Below are 27,787 nucleotides of genomic sequence, written 5' to 3'. Positions count from 1 at the left end.
TGAGCCACATTCGCTCTATGTTGCCTTCCAAGCGAGTGTGTGTGCATTGATACATACATCCATATACTCTTTCTTTTCACCTATCGCATGAAATTTGTAGCAACCACTCTTTGGTCGTCTGCTCTTTCTCTGTGCTTTGCCTCGTCCATCCCTTAAAATAGTGGCTCACAAGTTGTGATCACGGCTTTCCATGTCTGCTGCTGGCATAAAAACATAATCATCAGTTGCATACACACACACAAGCGCACTTTTTCTATTGGAATTGTATGCCATCACAATTGGAAAGTGTTTTTCTGGCGGAAACCAAGTTTATGTTGCACACGCGCTCGCTCTCTCTTCCTCTCTTTCGCTTACTCGCTTCCAGTTGCATTCATTCGCCGCGGTTGGGTGACGCGCTGCTTTTTCCCTATTTTTCATGTTTTTCGCGTCCCGGCGTGTAGTTTGAAAACCGCTTTGGACCGTCGCGCAACATATTACGGATAAGTGCACAACTCGTTTGGGGAATCGCGCTTTGGTACAGCTGGATTTCATTGATTGCATGAATTTCAAGTGAAACATTTGGATTATTTCAAAGTTACTTGTGCAGTGTTTATAAAAACAACAAATAAATATTATTTACAATTGTAAACTACTATTTATTGGAAAGTTATATCGAACGAAAGATTCGAGCAAACGATTGAAAATCGAAAAAAAAAACAAAAACAAAATACATATCCAATATAGAAAGGATAACAAACCTCTAAGTGATTTTTAGTTGGTGATTTCATCATTAAAGTGAAAGTTAGCTCTTTTTTGAAAAGACATAAAATTCAAGCGAGCGGATGCTGTGTGTCGTGGAAGTCTGCAGGATATGCAATTGAATTTGGATAAAATTTGACTGAATGTACGTATCACTTTACCTTTGAACCTGATATGTGTATGTGTATGTGAAATTTTGTTTTACATGCATAAATATAATGAATAAGAATGGGTCAAATAATTATGTGATGAAGAATTTCACAATATTTTTTTTTTTTGTAATCAGGATTACATTTCGTCGCCTAAAATGCAAAATAATGTAACATCACTTTTCATAAACTTATAGGCGAAGGATATATATAAACCACCTATTGAAACAAAATTTGAGTTTTGGTTATAAAATGGTTATATATTGGTTAAATTTGAGAGCGGAACACTTTATGCTACATATACATACATACATGTATTGAATATTATGTGGTAAAGCGAAATATTTTTACCCATAAATAATATTGTACATTTATATTCAGAGGGATTAATAACAATAAACATAAATCCTTTATATATAATTATTATATTCTTTCGATTGAGCGCCATTAACTTTTACTATTCTCGAAAATATTCTTACGCATTCGCATAATAGTGTTGACGTACTGTCTGTCATTTCAGCTCAAATCAAAGTGGACTCGAAATTATTTTTTTCATTGAGTTCAACTCATGAGAAAAAAAAACTTTAAAATAATCGAATTTCAACCATTCATATATTTTGAACGGCCGGGTATACGAAAAAATCGGAATAGTTCTTTTGAAGAGCATTCAATTTTTTACAAAACCTCTGAAGCGAAATATTTGTTTCAAGTAGTAAGAATCAAGATATGTACATACATATGTATATCTGATAATAATAAGCTAAAAACAAGAAAAAACGTTAACTTCGGCTGCACCGAAGATAATATACCCTTCACAGGTGCATTTCTTTTAGTAACTATGTGTTCAGTTTATATAGAAGCTATATGCTATAGTAATCCGATCTGAACAATTTTTTCGGAGTAATACCACATCAAATGCGAAAGTTTACCATACAAGCCCTTGATTTCGATCGTTTGGTTTGTTTGGCAGCTATATGCTATAGTAAGCAGATCGGAACAATTTCTTCGGAGAATACATTGTAGCCTTAGAAAATAATCTAACCCAAATTGAGTGAATATATCTTGTCAACTGCAAAAGTTTTCCATACAAGAACTCGATTCCGATCGTTCAGTTTGTATGGCAGCTAAATGTTATAGTGGTCCGATATCGGCAGTTCCGACAAATGAGCAGCTTCTTAAAGAGAAAATGACGTTTGCAAAATTTCAAAACGATATCTTAAAAACTGTGGGACTAGTTCGTATATATACAGACAGACGGACATGGCTAAATCGACTCAGCTCAACATACTGATCAATTATATATATACTTTATAGGGTCTCCGACGCTTCCTTCTGGGTGTTACAAACTTCGTGACAAACTTAATAGTATACCCTGTTCAGGGTATAATAAAAAAGTGTAAGGCGGAGGACCTAACGATTACAGTTAAGAGCTTATACTTGGAGAGATTTTCGCAGAAGTGTCTAAAAATATATTTTCAGAGTACAATGCAAAAAAAAAATTTATTCCCACCCTAATACTGTTTTCAACTTATACGAAGTTAAACGATATTTAGTGTCAACGAAAAACTCGAACCATTGCATATTATTATAATTTTTTTTTTTCAAAAATAACGTTATACAAAAAATAGTGTCTACTACATTTGTAACCACCACTTGCACGTGGCAATGTGTTACCTCGGGCACATGCGTGTGAATGTCTTAAATTTGATTGATTTGAACGCCAACCAAAACAACAGTTAACAATTTTCTTTAAGGTATTTTGTTAAAAAGAAAGTGATTAAAAACACTAACCACTGTCATTAGGGCAGCAGGCAGTAGCATTGTTTACCAAGCTCTCCGTGGGCGCCAGCTTCGAAATCTTAATCAGCTGCATTAATTAAAGGTACACAACAAGCTGTTTACTTGTATGTGCAAGTATTTCAATACTTTTCCAACTCTTTGTTTCTATTTTTACATTTTTTACTATGTTTTTAGCGTTACATAAATCAGTAAAGCCTCCCCTCAACGTAAATCATTAATCTTAATCTAACAAAGGCAAAAAATTTAACAGAAAAAAAACTCAAAAACAACTTAAAAAAAATGTTAAAAATCATTAACCACTCCAGCTTGGCTTGATGGGTAGGTGAAAATTGTACAAACCGTTAAGCTAACCAACATTAATGACATGGTTTTGTACTTTTGGTGGCAACTGTTGCACGCGCAGCTGCATGGCATGCCCGCGGCAAAGAAGCAGCGAAGCCTAACTTCCGCCAAGCCAACTACTAACAACTACAACCGCTAGTTCAGCACAACAAAAACGCCCATTTTCAGTTTGAATTTCGGAATTTCTATGATTTATTGTTGTACTTATAAAGATGCATATGTGTGTATATGTAGGGGCACATGAATATTTGCTGCATGGCGACCCCAATTTCAGAAACAAACAATAGATTTGGAAAACTTTTTGGCTCAAGTGCGCGCTTTCTGCATTTCCAGCACGGACTGCCTTTGTTTACATGCAAATGAAGTGGCTCGAGGAAAGCGCCGCACCAATAATGCCATCAACGGCAAGGCGCTCGACAATTCGGGTGTGAATACTCTATTGGCCTGACGGCTTGACGGCCCTTTCCGTTCTTTCACTTTTTATTTTGTATTCTTACAATTGTACAAAGGCGTATGTATGTATGTGTGTGTGTATGTTAAGGCAATCAATACAAAGTAACAGAAATCTGTGAAGCAAAAAAGCACTTCTCCTTTGACAGCGTGCGCTGCAATTGCGCTTCCCCTACTTGAGAGCGCGTTTTTCCCGCCTTCACTTCAAAACATCGTGGCCGTTTTAGGCAACAACAATGTAAACAAAATTCCAATGAAAAATGTGATCTTCGCTTCTTGATTCGATAAACAAAACACAGCAATTTCAACACTTTTCCGAAAAGCCACGCAACAAAAAACGCGACAACAACAACAACAACACCCCTACTCAATGTAAACAATTTTTTTTGTTTACAAACACTTTTTTGGGAAAGACATTATGAGCGCGTTGCAGCTGCACGCCGCTAGAAGACAGCGCTCGAATGTAGGGCTGCGTCTATATTCTCAAAAGATAGCCATCGCACTAACCAAGCCGAAGACACACATATACATACATGTGCACACGTCAAGTCGTATTATGTGTTTCTCAAAAGTTGCTTTTGTTGCAACAAGGTCTTGGCCACACTTAGTCGCTCTTTCGCCTGAGCTATTTTTTATGTCTTCGTTTTTTCTCCGAAAATTTTGTTGGCCTGGGTCAAATGTTTAACTTCAATTCGTTTGTTTGCATTTCCGCTATAAATCTGTTGATTTATATGTGTGTGTGTGTGCGTGCTTCGCTGGCGGCAATTAAATGTCGCAACAAGCGCGCAGTGCAGGGTCCACAGAATCGGTTGGAACTGTGGGTTTTTTATCTGGCGGCATGCATGCGGGTACTTACCTCTAAACAAACACGCACGCACTTATGCATACATTTATGTGTGTATGTGTATGTGTGTGACGCGCACCTTTGCTTGCTCTTTGCATAGTTGGAGGATCCATAGACAGCTGCGCCTATCTCTCTGTGGCATCACGCATAATTTACAATGTTTGTTGTAGCGCCATGTTGCACGCGTGATCTCACGTGTAACTGCGTTGTTATGTTGCAAGCACTGTACCCCTTCATAGTTTATTTGTTGAAGGTGTACTGAAGTATATGTATGTGTGTGTGTGAGTGCCCGCTTGATGGCACTTACACTGTTGACATTGACACTGATAAATGTGTGCGTTGTTGTTGCTGCATGTGCCTAATTACATTTAAGAGAGAGTATAAGATGTTTGTATCTTAGCGCTTACTTGCTCTCTTTATAGTTTGACGATAAACATATTTACAAATTGTTTGTAAGAGAAAATACGTTGTCTTCCCAAAAATCAAGTAAATTTCATATATTCTATTAAGTGGCTACATGGGTTTACGGGTTTCAAAAAGTTGATTTATTGTCTTATTAAATTCTACAACACCTCTAGATTATTGTCCTCTATTTTCAAGTTGATCCGAGTAATAGTTTCGAATATACAGCCTTGAGAACTTGAGCGCTCGAGGCTAGCTAGGCTAAGTGTGCCGTCTTCTCGAAACTGTGTTTTTGAAGTCAGTTGACAAGATTTCTCGTCCTTTTTTTCAGTCCTTTTTTTCCTTCGTCCAAGTTCTAAGTTAAGGTTTCAGCGCTAAAACACATATTTTTTCACTTTAGATGATCCCGTAAGAAGTTATCCTGCGCATCTTTTTACCGAGGGGTCACCGGAAATGGCGTTGCAATGGCTGAGTTTAAAATATTTTTTTCAAAAATTTTTTGTAAAAAGGCTTTTTTTACCCGACGAAACCCATGTAACCCCTTAACATTGTTGCCTCAGCATCTGGCAGCAAACTTTGTAGCTATCGTCGAACTGTTCGAAAAATCATTGGCAGAAATCATAATGCAAAATATACTTTTGAGCCGCAATAACACATAATTGCACTATTATGTTGCCTACATTTCAGCGTGAATATTAAAAATCAACTTATTACCATGAAAGTCGAAAGACTGCTTGAAAAAAAAAATAAATAATTACTTAAAAATAAAATCTTCAGTAGATTTATAAAGCGAGGGCGAGATAAAAAATATTTTCATTAAACAACAAAGTTTACCCATCAAATATGTTTATGAACCTCGTTAACAGCAATTCCCAAGCTATAAATATAACTCAAATAATGCAGGAGATTGAGGAAACCACAGCACACGCCCACATACTTTTTATGAATGCTGCGCCTCTTTGGTTTAAACCCTTCTACTTTTCCTTTTTTATTTATTTTGATTTTTTTCCGAAACATCACAGAGGGAAAAAATAGAATTCTAGCAAACCGCAAGTACTCCAAAAGCAAGCTTGTAGGCGCTAGAACACTTCAGCTAGCGCGTGGGCTTCGCCACTTAAAACTCGATAACAAAATGAACATGCTGCGATTGTTTGGGAAAACTCTTTTTATTGCTGCTCGTTAAATCTTGTTTTGCGTCTGAGCGAAAATCTCACATCTATGATTTGGAAGTACATCACCACAAAGCATTAAACAAAACGCGCTTCAATTAATACCAACCGAAAAAGCGCCAATGTAAAAATACTGACCAGCGCTGAGTGGTTAGACACTTCATAATGCTTACAAATTCTGTGAAAATATTTTTTTATTTATGTTTTTCATTTTTTTTTGTTGTACACGTTCTAATGAACTTAATTTGTTGCTGGTCGCTGCCGTGCACTTCAGCCTGCGAGTCACCGAAAAAGCAAAACGAACACAAAACCCAAACCCATTATGATAGGGCTACTGGCCATCAGTCAATGCAGCAGCTAAAGCCACTTTTTCGACCATCAACGTCGTCGAGGTCGGCCCACTCGTGCCCTTTAAGCACTCGCAGGCACTTCACCGGTTGCGGTAGCCAGCCGACCACTGCAGAGTGGGCAGTTAAAACTTTGGTCTGGCAACCGCAGGGTACAGTGTAGGGCAGCTGGTAGTACTGAGCAACTTGAACTGATTTAGAACATTTGTAACTGTGTTTGTGTGTGTATTGGCTCTTTATGAATAATGTAGATGAGGAAGCAGTTAGCTTCTTCCCCCTTCATGGAGCGTTGACGTTGGTCATTAGCGGTGCGAATGAAAAACTCAATTACAAGAATATTAATTTGTGTAGAGGAGATTGTGCGTTTACAAACATATTTCGTAATACTCTTGGTTTACATACATACACACACATAGATATACATTTCCTTATATTTATGCAGATCAAAGGGAGCTACTGGCGCTAATCGCCTGCAATTATTGTAATGTAACGGCGAATTCGTTGCTGTCTGAGATGCTGCAACACCGTAATTGTTGTAATAGTTGTTGTATTAAAACGAAAGGGCAAACGATTTGAAAGTAACCGCAATGAATTAGATGTAACCAATGCCGACTTTAATCAAAATCAGTCAGTCAATTGGAGGAAATGTGGAAATTTGGTTAATTTTTCATGTTTTACTTCTCTAATTATTTCTTTCATTATAAATTTCGTATAAAATTGGTCTTTAAGTAGCGCCTTTCAAAATGTTTTGAAATTGTCTGCTTTTTTGATTGACTTATTCAAGGCTTTTGATAAATGTGGCAGCTTGAATATCTCCGCTTTTGTTAAATACAAATGTGAATGTGCGTTTGTGTGCCAGCAATTTCCCGGAAATATGCTTAGAGCATAAAAGTAATTGGTTACAAGAAATGGAAAATGCATGTGCACACACTCGCACGTACACAGGCATGCATATTTTATATGCGAAAATCGACACGTGACTGATTACCTAGAGATAATGGACTGCCAGCGGCCGACAGCCAGCGCTTGAGCGTCCGCATGCACATACATACAGACACATATGGATCGAGGCCAATTTTCTGGCAATTCAAAATGTTAGGCAATTTAAAACCCAATTTATTCGGCGTGTGCCAAATCTCTCCGGTAACGGGCATTATTTGCATAATAACTTCATTACAATGCACGCATTTCAAGAGTGTTTCCATATACAGGCATATTATCTTATATATACATTTATTAAAAAAAAACTTAAAAAATCTCCAAAAAAAAAAATAAAAAATAAAAATAAAAAATAGTAGTGTATTAAGGGGTTACATGGGTTTCGTCGAACAAATAACAGCCTATTTTCAAAAAAAAACTTTTATATAAAAAATTAAATATTTTATTCAAACTTTTTTTTTATTCCAAAGATACATATTTAGAAAGATTTTGTGAAATTTTCATAAGAAAATATTCAAAATTCAAAACAAAAATAGTGAAAATTGCTTTTTTGGCAGACGTTTTTACAAATAAAATCCAAATTTTTGTGAACTCTTCTCGAAATTTTTTCAAATAGTTGTAATTGAAAAAAAAAAATCATTCGATCAAGACTTTGTAAATTAAGATAGAATGAATAGTCCGCGAGAAATCTTGACAACCGACTTTGAAAATACAGTTTCCCTGTTTTCTAAACGGATTTAAAGCTTTAGGGGGTTACATGGGTTTCCTCGGGTAAAAACATCATTTTTTCAACAAATTTTTTCTCATTTAAAAAATTAAATATTTTATAAGAATTTTGGATTGTTACAAACATACACTATTGACAAAGAAATTCTGAAATTTTTGGACAAGAATATTTTAAACTTGGCCATTGCGACGCCATTTTCGGTGACCCCTCGGAAGAAAGATGCGCCTGCGTTGGCCGAATAACTCCTTATCATCTAAAGTTAAAAAATACTTAGTTAAAACCTTAACTTAGAACTTAGACGAAAGAAAAAAATGAAAATTGGATTTTTGGCAAACATTTTTACAAAAAACTGAAAATTTCAGGGAAACTTCCGCGAATTTTTTTTTAAATAGTTGTAATCGATAAAAACAATCCTTCATTCAAGTCTTTAAGAATTGTATCTCAAAGACCTGTGTAAAATTTCATAAAGGTCGGTTGAGTAGTTCTCGAGAAATCTTGCCAACCGACTTCAAAAACACAGGCGCACTCAGCCTAGCTAGCTTCGAGCGCACAAGTTCTCAAGGCTATAGCTCCGAAACTATTACTCGAATCAACTTGAAACTTGAGGGCAATATTTTAGGGATGTTGTAGAATATAATAGGACAATAAAAAAAACGATTTTTTAAACCTGTAAAACCATGTAACCCCTTAAGTGACTATATATCTCACCGCAAGCGCGCAACTTTTCAAGGCTTTGTCTCCAAAGATATCAACTTGAGCATTTAGACCATATTCTAGAAATGTTATAGAATTAAAAAATACTACATATACGAATATATATTTTTGAAGCCGTGAAACCCGTGAAACCCCTTAAATCCATTTCTTCGGGAATTGTAAAACTAATTCCTATTGCGCCAAGTACCCTACAACAAAGGCTAAAAAACGATCAAGATTCTCCTTAATTAAGTCCAATTTATGCCATTTAAGGCTTGCACGAGCTTAAGCTTATTGCACTTGGCTCAACATAAATATATATGTAAATTTTTGCAAATATAATTCTTTTGAACCAGCATTAGACGCTTACCTCTTTTCAGAAAGGAATTTTCTGTGAACCTCACTATTTGAGCAAGAGCCCTGGCTCTCCATACATTCTTATTGTCTTTTGCTCTACAGCTTAAAGAACTGTACCAAACATTTTACTACAACTCACACATACATACACACCTCCGATATGTTTATTGCCATTTAACTGGAGACACAAAAAATGTCTGACAAAAGTAAGTGCAAAGCTGGCGCCGCACGTTTTTCTAAGTGTGACATATCGTGCAGCGTCTGGCGACGAACAACCAAAAACTAAGTGCATTTGCCACGCTCAGGAAGCGCGCAACCAGCCAAGCAGAGTCACACTCCAACACACGTCGCGCAGACAACACACACTAAACCCATCTGCCAATATTTCAGTTACTCGTCGGAGCTCGCCTCCACTAACGCTGGCGTCTAGCGCCAATAGTTTAGGTTTTTGTGGTTTTGTTTGCATTTAAATTGATGTTTGACACTGTTTTGATTGTCTGGCGGCGCACTCCACAAATAGCTGCAATTGCCAGCGGTGCTTTGTCGCAAATACGAGTGTAAGACGGGGTTTACCGTCAGCGCCTTAGCTTTATGAAGACCCTGTGTGAATTTTGCAATGCTTTTTGTAAAATATTTGTTCTCTGCGATTACATAATGGTGGGAGAGGGCGTTTATATGAACCTTTCAAAAGATATGGCAAATACCGTCATAATCGATAGGACCTTTTCGGGCCGTTCGATACCAAATGAGGCTCAAGACAAGATGACTCCCTATCATGCGACTTCTTCAATCTACTGCTGTATGAAATAATTCTGAAGAAGATATAGTAAAATAGTCATTATTTAGGATTATCGCAGAGAAATCAACAAGTCTTGTTGGTGTTTCAAAATTTTCCTACAGGGCATGTACTCACATTTCTGCATTGTGTCTGATAATGGCTTTTAATTTGTTATAAATTACAGTCGCATTATTTCAAATAAAGCCGTGGGTGGTCGTACGTGCGGAGTCTTCCATTCGAAGAAAAGCTATTTTTCTGAAAAACTCTATACATTCAGAGTGCCTACACACAAATTAGTTGCTTCCAAATTGCTGTGCGCTTTGGTGTTTCTGGTGAGTACATTAATTTAATCGCGCCGCAATTGATGTTTTTTGTTGTTTTTTGCGTTTGTTCTAATTGCAGCCAGTCCACAATACAACAATTAATTTTTACGATACCTTGCTGCACCATTTGCTCATACACAAATGCTTGTTTGCGAGCATAAATATCGCGTGTTCACCTGACGGAGCAGCCGCAACTGCTGTTGTTATTTTGTTGTTGTTTTGCATTTCACTTTTTGTAATATTCTGAGGTATCCAACCGTCTTGCGGCCGTTGACCCGGCCGCTCCTTTATTTATATCCTTTAATGGATTTTATTTGAAATGCTACAATTCGTATTTGTTGTAAGAGCATAAAGTCGTAAGCATAAATTCACGGTCCCCAGGAGCTCAGTCCCCTGCTAGAGTAGAGTAAGTGCAATTTCCTGCCGCGCGATTTTGCCACATTTTTCAAATTGCTGCACTAGTGCGTTTTTAATAAATTATATGCCGCCATGTGTCCTGAGCGCGAAAGAGCGCGCTGCCGCTGCCAGATTGTGGCGTATTTGCGGGGCTTATGCGCTCCACTTCACACCCACATTCAAATCCGTTGTTATTCACTACTTCCCTATTGACAATGCACAGTCTGCTGTCGGCCGGTTGCAGGCCCCACCACATTTTACGATTATAGGCGCATATGCCGACCATAAAGTAACTCGCTTTGTGGCGTGGCATGCTTCACTGCAGCGCAGACATGAAGCGACAAGGCTCGTACTAGAAACGGAAATATATAAAGGTCTCGTTAGTGTATGTATGTATGTATTTATGATATATATATGAAGCCGACCGGCCTGGTTGGTGCACTGTTGCACGACTATGTGCGTGTCCCTGCAGCGATATAAGAATTATGGATTATTATTATTGTTTTTCGAAACGCACAGGTTGTTGTTGTTGTTGGTGTACATGTGTCACCATTGTGATCATTATCACCTCACTACAATTATTTAGTAGAAATGTTGAATTCATGCCGTTGCTTACGCTGTATTTACCGTTTTACAACAGTAATAATGCTTTACAACAGTAATTGCAGTTGCAATACTAAAAATATCCTCCCTAAAGCTTGAAATGACGGTACAGAGCAGGCCAGTTACTTAATAACTTTGCCTTCCTCTCACATCCCAATAAGTCTTTAACGGTATATTCTAGCTTTACATACATATTCTTTAATGTACTCATCGCTCAAATCAATTTCAATACCATAACAAATTTACCCAAAAATTTTAAAGCAATCAGAAATCAGTTATTTTTCTTCTTTATTGGTCAAATCAGTTTTTTAACTCAATAATGTAAAAACCCATAAATTCAGTACGATAGTTAACCCCAATAACTTCTGCTTCCATTTTCTTCCTTCACGCTATAACCCTTATGCGACCGCTGCAAATAGCCAATCAACAGTTATTTCTTTAATTTCCGGCCTCCAGCGCCTTTCCAATATTTTAGTCAGCCTTTTTTTTGAATTGTTTGTTAAATTTTATGTTCACCATAATGGCAAGCAATTAAACTGATTATCTAAACCCGTTAAATACTATTTATGTAGTCTACATTTAGGCGCAGCTACCGCATGTTACACTTTTCCTCAGGACATTAATGTGAGTTGTGGTCCCTTTTGGCTTTTCAGGGTGACTTATTCGTTGGGCTTGTGCCTCACCACCTGCGGTTTACAAATTGCCTTATTATCTAAAATAGTCTAATAGTTATTTGTACTTAAATTTACTTTTAATTTGGAAGCATACACTGCAAATAAATGTAGTTCTTTTACCAAGGTAAACGAGGAAATGTATAAACATGGCTGTTTATGGGTAAATTCAGAATTAATTTGGATTTTATTTTAGTTTTCTTGCTATTTTACTGATTTCAAAGACTAGTGAATTGTTATGAAAATCTTGGAAGAAACTGCTCATAAAACTTAAATTTTTTTTTCAACTTCTAAAATATATACTCTTTTCCTTTAAGGAGTTACATGCGTTTACGGGTTCCAAAAAATCGAATTTTTATAGTCTTATTAAATTCTACAACACCTCTAGAATATTGTCTTAAATTTTCAAATTGATCTATTACTCGGATTCGGGGATGCAGACTTGAAAACTTGTGCGCTTGAGGTTAGCTAGGCTAAGTGCGCCTTCTTTAAAGCGTTTTTCTCGAAACTGTGGTTTTGAAGTCGGTTGGCAAGATTTCTCGAGAATTACTCAACCGATCTTCATGAAATTTATCACAGGTCTTTGAGATACAATTGTTGGACGAAGGATTTTTTAGATTACAACTATTTGAAAAAAATTCGAAATTTTCGAAAAATCCAGTTTTTTGTTTCGTCCAAGTTCTAAGTTAAGGTTTTAACTGAAACACGTATTTTTTCACTTTCGATGATCCTGTAAGGAGTTATCCTGCAAACTCAGGCGCATCTTTTTTCCGAGGGGTCACCGGAAATGGCATCGCAATGTCCGAGTTCAAAATACTTTTTTTTTTCAAAATTTTCAGAATTTCTTTGTTAATAGTGTATGTTTGTTACAATAAAAAATTCTAAAAAAAAAATATTTAATTTTTTTATGAGAAAAAACTTGTTGAAAAAAGGCCCGAAGACATCCTCGTAACGCCTTAAAAAATAATAAAACATTCAAACAAATATGAATAAGTTTTAATATTCTCTGATGCCAGCATTACACAACTCAAATTTGTTAAATTTCTCGCAGTGTAAATAATGTGCCACATATGTCCACTCCTCAGTATGCTTCTTCGGATACCTGCGAATGTTGACATGTGTGAATTTTCTGTTGTGTCATAAAACAATAACACTTTTTGGACAATGCCGCCGCTGGCTGCCTTTCCAAACGCATTTTCCTCACGTGCAGCGCAGCAGCAGCGTGAATTTGATAGACGACCCTCGCTGCTCGGCCTCCGCTTATTGCACACGAATGTGCGTCCAGTGTTTGCGGGTGGTAGCTGCGTACCGAATTTCGTGCATCGCATGTTCAACACACGTTTTTTAATTACGCTTCCGCGACTATTTTTTGTCTAGTTTTAATTTATTTCCTGACAGACGCCGACAAATTACGAACCACAATGACTGCTCACGCACCCTTTACAGCCGAAAAAGCGAGGGGAAACTAAAGCACCTTCCAATTGAGGTAAACAGTGGCGAGAGTTAAGATTCAGAGGTGTTATTTTGATTAGCTAAAGCGGACTTTCGTGATATTCGCTTATTTTAAAGTTTCTTTTTATTGTTTCTGTGTATGTGTGCGACGCTTAAGTGCTTCAATTAAGTGCGAGACTAATGCTAGGCGTATGTTAATTTCGTTTTCCAGTTTGTCTGCATGTGGTTTCGCTGTTGCGTGTATTGTCTTTGAGAAGTGGTGGCAGAGTTCACTTCCTCCCACTGGCCACTGGTTTCTCACAAGCGTTTAAGTACTGCCAACAACTTGCAGGTCATTTGTGTTAGCGTTCTCGGCAGCGTCATCATGAACGCCATGAAACAATTGTGCTAAATATAGCAGAGTTGTCTGACCCAGTCTATTTTTGACATTCTAATGCTAGAGTTTCTCATCTCTTTGTAATGAATTATCTTAAAGACATCACTTGCCATTAATTTGTCACAATTAAAGTTGCAGCGTCGTAATTACTTCGCATAAACCAACATACATATGCATAAAATATTTTCACAGTGTCCTCTCAGCGGCTTAGTCAGTCTAAGATGTTGTAAATTGCTTTGAAATTTATAATATTGTTGATGTTGGCTTAGTATTAGAACCAATGTTTTCACTTAATTCTCAAAGAACGGTCTAGCGGGCAAACTTTTGGAAACTTCTACAAGTCTCCTCTATGTTACATCTTCATTTCACTAGTATTTTTTATAGAAACGCAATCGGATCTTGCTGTTATAAAGATAAGTTCCATATATTAGGAAGTCGAAAAAGTCTTTTCGTATTTCAAATCAAACTTCATTTTTTTTTTATTTGAACTTTAATGAACCAAATATATACAATTTTTGTCGACCATATTTTGCCATTTTTGTGCTAGAGACATTATTCCATCAGTTTAAAACTTTTCTGGTTCTGGTGAAAAACTGCGGCAAGTAATTTTCACAGGCTTCTCTTGAAGCCAACTTTACTCCCTTAAGGAAGTTCTGCATTGACCGAAACAATGGTAGTCCGATGGCGCAAGGTCAGGGTTGTATGGTGGATGCATCGAAACTTCCCAGCCAAGCTTTCCCAGTTTTTACCGAGTCATCAAAGATGTGTGTGTTCTAGCGTTATCCTGATGGAAGACGAAGCCCTCTCTGTTTTTTCGATTGCTTGCTTCAATCTATCAGTTGTTGACAGTAAACTTGGACCATGCTCTTTTTTCTTGGACCATGATCTTTTGCGAACATTATTGTCGTATTTGATCCATCTTTTGTCTCCTGTTACCATTCGCTTCATAAATGGTTCGATTTCATTTCGTTTTACCAAAGAATCGCAGATGTTAATTCGGTCCATTAAATTTTTCAGTGACAATTCATGTGGTACCCAAACATCGAGCTTCTTTTTGTAGCCGGCCTTTTTTAAATGGTTCAAACCCGTTTGATGATGAATGTTAAGTTTCTTAGCGATGTCATGGCACCTTATGTGATGGTCCTGGTCAATCGTTTTTCCATAATTTCATCGACTTTTTCAACGATAGGTCGACCAGAGCGAGGTGCATCTTTCACATCGGAATTTCCGGAACCGAAACGAGCGAACCATTGTTGTGCTACTTGAACTGTTACAGCATCGTCTCCGTGAACTTCACAAATTTCATCGGTCTCTTGCGTGGAATTCTTCCCTGGAGATATACGACCGCAACGACATCTATTGACAAAATACGAAAAGACTTTTTCGACTACCAATATGTGTATACGTTCGAAAACGAAGCTTTACGGATTCGGTTCTGCTCGAAGCTGAGAGTGCCCTTATCGTTTTTGAAACACACCATTTAACTTATAAAGAAAATAACTTTCTTAGGGGAGTGAAAATGCAATGCTCCTAATTTTTCGCCGGCCTACTGTACGTTAATATCAAAGACTTTTGTCACAGTTTTTCGCAATATGAATTTGTACTTTGCACAAACAGACGAACTTTCATGGATTTAATTGCAATTGCAAATGTTGCTCGTGCGCAACAGTCTTCCAGCGACAATAGATGCGTCTGCTTAGCGCCGTTTGCGGGCCTTTGTGACTCTGCTGCGTGTGCCTCAGATGATTATTCGTGCTTTCCGCCTTCTTTGCTGTCAGCTCAGATGTGCAAAAGTATGTAAATTGTGTTGTTGTTGTTGTTGCGTTGAGTCGCTGGCACAGTGCATGTTGCATAATTACTCTGCTGACCCTAATCGCGCTCCAAATAGACGCGCTTACTGCGTCACACAAATATCTCTGGCAAAGCTGGCGGCAGCAGCAACAGCAGAAATAAAAGCAAACAACAACATGAAAAGCAAACGCTATGCGAACTGTTACTGTCATGTAATTAAAGCAACAACAAGAAGGAATTACGTGCACTTTCAACTCTAATTCCTTGCGTTGCAGCGGCACGCAACGGCATTTCGGGCGCTCGTATGCATGCCTTGTGTTGTTGGTGCCGCACATTGTTTGTGATGCAACTACTTGTTGTTGTTTTTTTTTTATTTTGCAGCTAATACGCAATGAATCGGCTTCCACATGGCGAGCAGAAGTGGCACATTCCGCGCTGGTGCCGCCATAGCCAGCGAATTTTTGCTGTTTTTGTTGTTGCACGCTGCTCTTAATGCCTGCCGCCTGCTTGCCAGTGTCATCCGTGCGCGCCACGCACCAATTCCTCAACACGCATTTTCAAATATTAAAGCACACACACACACACACTGATGCAATGTATGTAAATCTCTTAATTTCCTCATTGCACGCATGCAACAGTGCGGCTGTGTGTGTGTGTGCGTGTGTGCTGATGATGCACTCACCCGTTTGCGCCAGCAAGCGCGATTAGGACACAGATTAAGACACCAGCGATTGAACTTTAAGTTCAAATTTAATGGCATTTGCCGAGCGACTGATTCGGGCGTTGACAACGCGTTGTGGCAACATTCGTGGCAAGCGGCTGCTCCAGCGGGATTCGGCGCGATCCATTGGCCCAAGCGCTGGCAGCTTAGTGGTGTTGGTGCCAGATGACCTTACGAACCCTGTTTTTGATGTTTGTTTGTTTTATTTGTTGTAATCTCAACGGTTGCTTTGTGTGCCGCTTGTAATGCCTCACAATCTTTCGTTTGAATATCAGCCGCAGTTGTTTTTGTAGTCATGTTAAATTCGAAAAATAATGAAATTATTTCCCTCCTCTTTATGGAGGAATGCCTAGGCTCTGAGTATTTATTAGATTTGATTTGAGCTTTTGACACTTTTACACGCACACAAGTGCTGAGGGCAGCATTCGTGTTTATGTGTATGTACATATTGTATGTGTGAGTTACAATCGCTGACCTATATAAAATATGATGCTTCAATGAATGTGTCACACACACACACATACACTTTAAATGGAAATATTTTCCATTTTTTTAATCAATTTTCAAATTTCATAAGTTTTAGGGATGGAGTTTCCTTGAAGCTGTTCAGCTTTGACACTTCGCAGACTTTGTGGCTTAAAATCTTTTGTTAAGTCGCAACTCCAAAGATCTGTTTAACTTCTGATTTATGGAAAACTTTAGTGTGAAAGAAGCAAAGTGATGCGAAGAGAGACATACAAATGTATACATTTCAACACAAAATATATGTATCTTTATATATAAATCTTCTGACCGTGTGTTTGCATTTGAACTGCTCCTAAACGGATGGACCGATTTTGATGAAATTTTGTGTGTATGTTCAAGGAGATTCGAGAATGGTTTAGATTTACAATTTGGTCCACTGGAAAATGTTTTTTTTTTATTATTTTTTCATTTTTAATCAATTTTTTAATTTTGTAATGTTTGATCGATAGATGGCGCTTACCATCGCAGTATCCAATATTCAAACCTTAAATTGGCGTAAACGTGTATGAAACAAAACGATGCCCAAAGTAAAAAGGCGATATCGTTGGATATATCTTTATATATATAAATCTTCTGACCGTGTGTTTGCCTTGAGATTGCTCCTAAACGGATACGTTCAAGGAGATTCGGGAAAGGTTTATGTTTACAATTTGGTCCACTGGAAAATGTTTTTTAAATTATTTTTTCATTTTTAATCAATTTTTAATTTTGTAATGTTTGATCGATAGATGGCGCTACCATCGCAGTATCCAATATTCAAACCTTAAATTGGCGTAAACGTGTATGAAACAAAACGATGCCAAAGTAAAGGCGATATCGTTGGATATATATCATTATGAGGAAAAGTCGGAAAATTGGACATTTCTAAAAAGTAAAGTTTTTCCATACACATTTTTTTTTCAATTTTTTGTTTATTTTGTTTTTTCAATATTTGATTTGTAAATTATTTGATTCGTTCAATTTCGGTCGCTTGCTTTTTTTTCGTCTATTCAAAAGAAAAATTATTGAAAATTATTCAGTGAAAACTTTACGTGTGTTTCACACAAAGAGGTCAATTGCAGATTGAAATTGTTACGAAGCCACCAAGAGGTCGACCTAATATCGGTCGGTGTTTCTTTTTGCCAACAAAGTATGGCAGGCCAAGGCAAGGCAAGGCAAGAAGTACTCCCAGGATGCGGAGACATACGTTTCGGAATTATAATTCGCGGTCAATCAGCAAGTGAATCGTCACGATGTTACAGCACGACTTTTCCTACAACAGTTACGATGTTTGATTGTCTTTATCTTGAAGCAACGTATATGTGGTGCTGTTGGATGAGATGTACTTTTGTTGAGTGGCAAAAACCTCTATTTTGCATGCACACATTCTTCTTTGGATGATGGTTACACCATAATATGATTCATGGACCTTGCGGACATTACAATCCCACTTCGGTTGTATGTCTGACAATAATTGCACGAAACACTATTCACTCTGCTTTTCTTTCGGAAGCACAACTAGAAATGGTAGATATCACTCTATCGGCGTCGCTCACCAGATAACAGAACGTTCAGCATTCAACTTAGAAGAGTGAATATCGAAGTTTACAACACATGGATCGTACTGTATTCACCATTATTGTCTAATTCACATTCAAAACTCATATCAGTGTTTAGTATTGCAGTTTGGTGAAATCGATAAAATACGTTTGGAATACGTGACCAAAGGAAGTACAACTTTCGTCAGTGATCCATTTGCAAGGACATTCGGAAATACTTTGATATTATAATTGGGATGCATCGTCGAAGAAATAGTTTACGCAGAAAGCAAGGCCAACCAGTAGATTGACATCCAGGTGTCTTATTAAACTAATGCATTAGGACGAATTTACACACATCCACCCGAAAAACAACGATTGTTTCTACCTTCGGTTGCTATTGATTAAGGTACGCGGTTTCAACTTTATTTTGAGTCATTGTTTACTGTGAATGGTATATGGGAATATGTGAAAGTTTTGGAGAAGTAAGCCAGCAATTACAAATGCTGGAACACGTTAATCACTGGAATGAAAATGGAAGTTCGCATACTTTTCGATATAAAGATTGTCAAAGACATTTTACATCGTCTTCGCTAAAAATTGGAAAATGGTTACAATAATAACGGTTGATACTTCCGGTGGTTCGATATCAATTCCATCTTCCCTTTATCAATTCACGAAAGATGAACTCATCACGAATGTTCGGACATTGGCCAAATTATCGTAACTACGATTCCTTAAGTGCACGCGCAATGTTAGCTGCCAAAAATACCGATGTTGATGACTTAAACTGGAAGATTCAAAGTCAAATTCCGGGAGACTTGCGTTCATACAAATCAATCGATCATCTTGACAATGACGACGACGCCGTCAATTATCCAGTGAAATTTCTAAATTCTTTGGAGAGGCTTGGTATGCCACCGCATCCTGTGCGTCTCAAAGTTGGACCTGTCATTATTATGTTTCGCAATCTTCATGCACCGAAACTGTGTAATGAAACCCGACTGATTGTGAAGCACCCATCGAAAACAAGGGCGCAGAATGCTTGATTGTACGAATTCCTTTGAGTTCTAACGATTTGCATTTCAGCTCAAATGTATTCCGTTTCCAGTGAAAATTGAATTTGAGATGACGATCAACAGGATAGTCGCATAGTGGGTGACATAAATTTGAAAATGCTATGTTTTTCACACGGCCAGATATAAGTGGCGTGCACACGAGTTGGAAAACCATCTTCTCTGTACATTAACGCACCGGGACAGAAACCAAAAAATGTTGTTTATCAAGCTGCGTTACATTGAAAAAAATGTAGAAAAATCTCAATTAAATGATATCAACACAATATGAATTTTCATTTCAAATTTCTTTTCATTTCAAAGCATATAATTTCACGCAGGACAACGGCTGCGGGGTCAGCTAGTCTTTATATATATAAATCTTCTGACCGTGTGTTTGCATTTGAACTGCTCCTAAACGGATGGACCGATTTTGATGAAATTTTGTGTGTATGTTCAAGGAGATTCGAGAATGGTTTAGATTTACAATTTGGTCCACTGGAAAATGTTTTTTTAATTATTATTTTTTCATTTTTAATCAATTGTTAATTTTGGAATGTTTGACCGATTTGATGGATAGATGGCGCTACCATCGCAGTATCCAATATTCAAACCTTAAATTGGCGTAAACGTGCATTAAACAAAACGATGCCAAAGTAGAAGGCGACAACTGAGGACAGAGTTCGTTCTTAAGTAATAAATTGGGTGATTCAATACATCTATGGGTAGCTATAACATTTTTTTCATACCTGCTAACTATTGGAGGGGGTATCTTGACAGGCAATTTAAAATTGCAAAAGGTCTGGCATAAAAAAATAAGGGCATAAATGAAGTGTTGATAAAAAGGTCTATTAAAATTTGAGATATACAGAAATCTTTTCGAAGCATTGCACCGAGCAATACAATATTTAACCCTCTATAACTCAAAACCTCCAAATTAACTATTTTTAGTGGAATCGGTTTAGTTTTATGGAAAAATATACAGAAATTATTATTTTTTTTTTTACTTTTTATTTATAACACATATAACACAAAAAAAAGGGAGTGTACAGCTTACAGGAAACAATGAGTAACAGTGATAAAGAAAGTGGGCAAAATTATGAGTAAAATGGAAATCCTTCAGGACAAATGAAAGTTCTTGAAACAATTATTGTTTTTGGTATAGCATAAAGCTAACCCGCACTTTTCACACACCGTGTGAGTGAACGCGGCACATTTCGGGATTTTGCATCGGATTTTTTTTCCGCACATTGAGGCCAGTGCCCGACTTTCACTGAAGAAAAGCTTCATTGGAAAAAAGTAACGGCACTTAGTTTGTTTTTGCTTATGCTTGATTAGAGGAATGGAGTGTAGACTACATTCTACATTGCTTGACAAGACGAAAAAAATTACTACGAGTAGAATTTAGAAAGGTGAAACGGTTTGTTGCCTGTGGTCTACCATACGTTATAGAGGGTTAAATGGGAACGATGAATACATATATGCGTACAATTTCCAACTCATCAAATTCAATAGTATTTTTACCCCAAAAACCAATTCTTTCTTAACGCACGAAATGCTTTTTGATTCATTTTTGTTGCTTCATCAAAAATGCGATTACCCCTTAACTAATACTTATAATCTAACTAATAGAAATCATATAGATGGTATTAGTAGTACTACCTATGTATCAGCCACAGTAAAACGTAGGCGGGTCCTCTAGTACTCGTATATATGTATGTATACATATTATTTATAAAAGTGAATCAGAAGCATGTAAGCACATTGATTTGAGATTTGCTTTTTATATGACAACTGACAGACCCCATATTTATCAGAACAATAACTAACGAGTGATCCAATTGGAGGGACTTTTTTGAATAACCTTTTCAGACAGACCGCACGTGATTGGTGTCAAGATGTCATGTTGTTTTTTGTTCAGTATTGTTTTTTAATTCATCATGGTAAGACTGACGCCCGAACAACCTTTACAAATCGTTCAACTTTATTAAGAAAATTCACGCTCTGTAAAGAATGTGTTTCGCTTAACTTATGGTCAACATAATCGACCCACTGAGCGTACTATTCGCATCTCCATCACCTATCTTGAATCCCAGCAGTCATTATTGGATAATATTCGACCGAATAGGCCACGTCCAGTACGCAGTGAAAAAAATATACATAGCAGCCGTACTCGAGAGTGTACACGAAGATCGTGAAGAGTCGTTTTGGCGCCGTTCACGTCAACTCGGGCTGACGTATACAACGACTTGGCGCATTAACGTCGGAATCTTAAATTGCATTGGCTTTGCTTCGCTCTATGAGCTCTGAAAAAGTTCCAAGAAGATCTGACGTTTTCGAGCCAAATTTTGTTCAGCTTATTTTTGGTTCAATGGGCATGTAGACAAGCAAAATTTCAGCATTTGGAACGAAGAGCAACCTGAAGAGATTCATAACCTCCAAAAAAACAACAGTTTGGGTTGGTTTGTGGGCTGGTGGGATCATCGGTTCATATTTCTTCAAAAATGTTCCCGTTGAGAAAGTAACCGTCAATGGTGACCATTAACGCGACATGATAACCGACTATTCTGTGCCTGAAATTGAAACTCGTGATCTCGGCGACATTTGGTGTCAACAAAAAGGCAACACTTCCCGCACATCGCATAAATCCATTGATTATTGAGCAGATAATTTGACGTTTAATCCGGTCGATTGGCCGTGTGATAACATACCGTTAGACTTTTTTCAGTGGGAATATGTAAGATCTAAAGATCTTTGCGGGCAATTGCGCTTCGATTCAGGCCTTGGAGCAAAACATAGCGCGTGTCATACGCGAGTGACAAGTTGAAACGCTCGAAAGAGTCATGGAAAATTGGACTCAACGGCCAACAATGTTCTTTCGAATGACCATCATACCTACATATGTATGTTATTCACAAAATTCTCCGATAGTATGGTGAATAATGTGAGATAACAGCCTTAGTGCCGTCGTTGATGCTTTCATACTGTGTTAACTGTGAAGTTCAGTCAATAACAGACTATTCAACATACTACTTTCTTCACTCATTAAATTTGGAGCCTTTCATATCTGAACTTAAGTACTCATATGTCCTTATAACCGCACACTTTGTATGCAGTATATCTGCTCGTCGAGCCTTGTCGGTGAGCCTATGATATTCGGATGATGGAAGGTTTTGAATTTGTATTACAGAATCTGAGATTTGTGTTGCACTAGCTTCCAAAAACATATACATATGTATGTATACTTATATTGATTATTTACAAAATTTCGGTTCATTGGGAGATAGTACTACTACTTGAAACCGTTGTTACTCTTCGAATATACAAACATATAGAACATATAGTTCGCGAATTCACAGGACTTCATTTTAAACTGGATACGTGCGTAAAAATTATGAAATTTGAAGCTGAACACGAAATACATTTTCAATAAAAAGGGAAAATGCGCCATCTCCAATAGATACAAACACAAAAGTACACACACATCCGCGCAAGACTTAAGCTAGAGTTCTTACCATTGTTCGAGAGTTGAAAATTTCATGCTCGTGATTTTTGTGGCATTTCTACCCTTGATCGCCACAGGCAGGCACAACCAACAACAACAACCAACGAGAAATTTGAAGCCATAAAGCCAAGTCGCATTCGGTTGATGGCAGTTGACTATAAGGTACATATGTATGTATGTACAGATGTACAGATGTGCTCACTAACTGAGCTGCTGACTTGACTGCCTGCCGTCTTAACGTTCGGGTGTCGTCTACTGAGCGCGCTACCTACTTTCAGGTTGCGTTTACCAAAACGTCAAACCCTCGCAAATGTCAGGAAAAACCAATGAAGGAATTTTCTTTTTCGAAATTTTGCCAACGGAAAACTACGCGCTTGCAACTTCTCGCTTCCAAATGCCTTTTTTATGTCTTTTCGCTACCTGAGTGAAAGGTAAACGCAAAGGACATAAATAATTGTTGTTTTCGGCGGTAAGCGAGTGAGCCTGTGTGGAGGATTATGTGTATCTTGTTGAACAGAGAGCAGCTCTTTGTGTGCTGCTTGCCTTTGTATTGAAAAAAGAAACATTCCCTGAAAGAGGATTTGAATGCTAAGCAGTCTTGCATGCGCTTCTATAAACAGAGGTTGTGCGCGTCTTCCCGTCGTCATTAGTGATATATTTATTGAAGAAATTGATAATTTTCTCTGTGATTTGAACCAAAGCTTCAAAAAAAACTGTATAAATAATTTACATATGTATGTGTAAAGGTGTGTTGGAAATTAATCAGAAAATAATCAAACAGTAAACAAAACAAATTTTTCAAAGAGATTGAGACTGCCGCGCTCATCTCTGAGGTTTCCAAAAGTAAATAACAACATTGTGAAAAAAAAGAATCATTCTTTGGCGGCCATTTTTTTATTTAAATTTGCGAGTAGTGAGTTTAGGATCTCTTTTAAGCTACTATCTCAGTTTTTAAATGTTTTCGAAAAACAGCTGTTTTGATTTTGTTGTTTAAATAACAGTAAAAAACACTAATTTGCAACCACAAAACCAGTTTCACTCTCAATTAAATAGTAAATAATGTATTATCATTGCTTGTTACTTTCAGATATTTTCCATAAAACTGTCGTACGAACTCAAGAGACTTGCGAAACTCGCCAAATTTTAACTCAACTCTCACCAAATCACAAACAAACAACCCTCGTTTAGATATTTATAAAAAGTCGGCAGCATAAGCACCGATAACACACAGAAAGATCAACGAATAGCAACACAAAGCATGGGCGAGCTGGAAGAGAAGGAGACAGGACCATCAGAAACTACACCACAACAAGAGGCAGTTGACGAACCGAAAGAGACCGACAAAATGCTCGACAAAAAAGAGGACGCCGTCGGCGCTGAGCAGCAAACAGAAAATGTCGGCGCAAAAGACAAGAACCCAAGTCCCAACACGGAGAAGAAAAAGGCTGCCAACTCAAAACCAACAACGCCAACACCCAGCACTAAAAAGTCGCCAACTCAATCGGTGGAAAAGCTTTCCGCTGGTGCTGACGCTGAAGCACAGCCGGTGAAGGCGAATGGTGGCAGTGGCGAGGAGATAATAGACATACCGGACGCCGGTAAAACTGAAGATGGCGATGAAAAGAAGATCTCCACTGAAGATCGTGAGGTCAAACCAATGAAGATACCGATTGGTGGCTTGAAATTGCCCGGTTTCTTTATGAAAAACAAACCCAAGGCTGATGGTGATGGTGCCGATGGCGAACTTTTGGAGCGTGAAAATAAAGATGAAGTGCCAACCGAAGCGGCAAACGGCGAGGGCAAACCGAAGAAAGAGGAAAAGCCGCGTAGTAATTTTGGTGAGCGCTTGCGCAACTTTTTCGTGCGCAAACCGGCTGCCGAAAAGCAACAGAACAAACAAACAGCAAATGGCGATGCCGATGCGAAGAGTGGTGAGTTTGCAGTACAAAACATGGTATTTAGTTTCACTTTCTAAATATATAGTTTTCTTTATGATCTTTAGAAGCTACCGCTGAGGCAGCTGCTGCTGATGGTGAGACAAACAATGCCTCAGATGCGCTACCACAGAAACGCGGTCTTTTGAATGCCATCAAATTGCCGATTGCAAATATGATACCGAGAAAGCGGACGGATGACGATGTGGAACTGGGTATGGGCAAAGCAGGACTCGCCTCAATGGAGACGCTCGATGACTCGTTGAAAGATCAAGATTGTGTTGATAAAGCGCCAGCTAAGAACAATGGCACCGAAGATCCTGTGAAACTGAAGAAGACCCCAAGTGGTGAAATTAAACAAGAGGGAACGGAAGAGGTGAGTTATCGATTTGGTACACACGAATGCATTTTAATGTGTTTCAAAAATATACAACTCACAGTACTATACTAAGTAAAATGTGTTTGGTTTTTAGAAATCTCCCGAGGAGCCTGAAGCACCAATTTCTTTCGCCGAACGCTTGCTTTCGTACCGCTGTTCCCCGGATGATGGTCTGATCGTGCTCGGTGTTCTGCTTTTCATCGTGCTCATTGGTGTGATCGGCTATGTTCTCTCGCTGGAGACACTCACCTCACCGCCCGTACGTGAGGGACGTTTCATGGACGCCGTTACTGGTTGTGGCATGGTTGAGGGACTCCAAGAGGATGGCGCGTTCGCATTCCGTGGCATACCGTATGCTCTACCACCCGTAAATGAACAACGTTGGCGTCCTGCGCAACCCATTGGTGGCATCGATGATTGCTGGAATGGTACCCTGAAAGCACACAATGTGAGCAATTACTGCACACAGCGATTGAGTAACGGTACCATTGTGGGCGATGAGGACTGTCTGTACTTAGACGTTGTCACGCCACATGTGCGTTACAACAGCCCAGTGCCGGTTATTGTGTTGATCGGCGCCGAGACTTTAACTGGTCCATCACCTGGTGTTCTCCGACCATCGGCACGCTATTCACGCTCACATGATGTTGTGTTTGTGCGCCCGAACTTCCGTTTAGGTGCATTTGGTTTCCTTGCATTGGACGCGCTCACCAAAGACGCCTACCCACGTACTTCGGGCAACTATGCACTCTCCGATATCATTGCCGCGCTAAGGTGGGTTCAACTGAACATCGCGCATTTCGGTGGTGATCCCAAAGCTGTGACTCTACTTGGTCATCGTGCTGGTGGTACGCTTGTTTCCGCCCTTGTAACCTCTAACAAGATCGAAGGTCTGTATAAGAATGCTTGGGTTTCATCATCGTCAGCCATTTTCCCTGGTAAGCCTTTGGAGGAGTCGGAAAAGCGCAATGAACAATTTGCAAAGTCATTAGATTGCGCCGACATCAATTGCTTACGCAGCTCAACGACCGAGCAAATTTGGGCCGCCACACCAGATACCTGGTTGCACTTCCCTGCAGACATACCAACCACAGACGAAAATCCCAGTACGCATCATGAATGGCTTGTGTTGGATGGCAGCTTCCTGCAACGTCACCCCGCCGACGCCTGGAAAGAAGAACATACCGGCCAACCGAAACTCGTCATGGGCACAACAGCGCATGAAGCGCACAGCGAGCAGCTGCGTCAACGCCACGCCAACTGGACTGCCGAAGAGGTACGCGCATTCATTGCAGCCTCGAAAATTGGCGCACTCAATCTAACCGACGAAGCCATACGACTCTACAACGCGACAAACTACCGCAACTTAATCGCCATGATTACCGACATACGCACCATCTGCCCGCTCTTGACCAATGCGCGTCTGCAACCATCTGTGCCGTTCTATGTGGTGCAGCAAGGTGAGGGAGAGAATCAATTGACCACCGTCGATACAGACGTGCTCGCCATACTCGGCCGCTATGAGCCGCACACAGCCGAGCAGCGACGATTCATGTCATCCATGCAACAGCTGTTCTACTACTACATCTCACACGGAACCGTACCTCAATATGACCCAAGTCGACGAGTGCTGAATATCGCGCAAGATCCGTTGCCACAGCAAGATCACCCGAACTGTAATTTCTGGATTAGCCACGATATTGTGCCGCGCTATGCACGTGTCGACTAAGCGGGTCGGCCTAAGGGCGGAATGACGAGTAACGAAGCATAAGCCGATGTGTTAAGTGAACGAGTAAAGTGTGCGTGGCTGTGGACTAAGAGCGAAATAAATAATGCGACAGCAGCAAGAGAAAATGGGAGCCGTACAGAGTCCAGCGCATCGACGTTTCATACACAGACTTACACACACACACATACATAAACGATTGCATTTATACGAACTGAACAAGTTGAATGACAAGCAGTAGCTCCCAACCAACCCACAAAAACCATATAAAGTATAAAGAAAAGACGGACACTCATAGGCGTGCATGGGAAGAATCTAAAAACACAGTGAAGGGTATAAGTTGGATGGCGCATGTTTTCTCTGGCGCTTTACATACCGACTTTATATGAAATTTTTACAACTGAATTTCTTCTTTTTATACAATATTTTTTTACTCAAAACAAAAACAAAGAAAAGAATGCGGAAGTTTATTTGTTTTTTAGTTTTTTTATGCGTAAATAATATGAATTATTAATTATTGAGAATTAATAAAAACACTTAGTGGCTAAGCAATGCTAGTTTTTATATGTAAATTTAATTTAAATAATAAATGAAATTAAATTAAGAGTTAATAAAATTAAATTTATTTTTAAATTTAAACGAAATCATTTGCAGCGAACGCGATTTCTAAATTCATTGATTCGAATCATTGTGGCGACACCACCACATACATAAGTTTAAAGTATGATTTTTATACAACATATATGTGTAAGTCCGTATTTTATGTAAATTTAGCGTAAACACCAACACAAAACATAAACATACACACACAAACACTCATATACATACAAAATGCAAATACGAATAAATTAAAATAAAAATGTGTAAAAATTACTTGAGAAGTGAAAAACCAAAACAAACATGCATTTTCTTATTTTCTCCCTCAACACACACACACACACATACTTGCACACACAGTTTGGATACTTTTTGAATATTTATGTATGTTCAATGTGTAAGCTTTGAGTGTAAAAGTTCGACTTACGCACCCGCACTTCGACTTAAGCCTGTCGGATTTGAATTTGGGTTCTCGTGCATC

The 27,787-nt window shown here is 38.5% G+C and overlaps 1 protein-coding gene across 3 annotated transcripts; it reads left to right on the top strand.

The window, feature by feature from the left end:
* Positions 1–438: 438 nt before the first annotated feature.
* On the top strand, positions 439–27,608 carry LOC105233509 (neurotactin). Of its 3 annotated transcripts, none has more exons than XM_011215612.4 (4): positions 439–883; positions 23,758–24,601; positions 24,673–24,980; positions 25,078–27,608. In XM_011215612.4, the coding sequence occupies exons 2-4, from the start codon at positions 23,929–23,931 to the stop codon at positions 26,710–26,712; spliced, it is 2,616 nt and encodes an 871-aa protein (XP_011213914.2). In that variant the 5' UTR covers positions 439–883; positions 23,758–23,928; the 3' UTR covers positions 26,713–27,608. The 3 variants fall into 3 exon arrangements, with proteins under 3 accessions (XP_011213914.2, XP_019848474.2, XP_029409350.2); XM_019992915.3 differs by lacking the exon at positions 439–883 and adding an exon at positions 23,280–23,416; XM_029553490.2 differs by lacking the exon at positions 439–883 and adding an exon at positions 23,453–23,583.
* The last annotated feature ends 179 nt before the right edge of the window (positions 27,609–27,787 follow it).

The sequence above is a fragment of the Bactrocera dorsalis genome, chromosome 5, assembly GCF_023373825.1.
Source record: "Bactrocera dorsalis isolate Fly_Bdor chromosome 5, ASM2337382v1, whole genome shotgun sequence".
Taxonomy (NCBI): Eukaryota; Metazoa; Arthropoda; class Insecta; order Diptera; family Tephritidae; genus Bactrocera; species Bactrocera dorsalis.
This window is presented reverse-complemented; position numbering and strand designations above follow the sequence as displayed.

What these genes read in the sequence shown, in the direction of transcription:
- LOC105233509 (XM_011215612.4), top strand. Translation starts at nt 23,929, where the DNA reads ATGGGCGAGCTGGAAGAGAAGGAGACAGGACCATCAGAAACTACACCA. An exon ending in CGATGCCGATGCGAAGAGTG is followed by an intron (nt 24,602 to 24,672) that starts GTGAGTTTGCAG and finishes TATGATCTTTAG; the next exon opens with AAGCTACCGCTGAGGCAGCT. An exon ending in AACAAGAGGGAACGGAAGAG is followed by an intron (nt 24,981 to 25,077) that starts GTGAGTTATCGA and finishes TTTGGTTTTTAG; the next exon opens with AAATCTCCCGAGGAGCCTGA.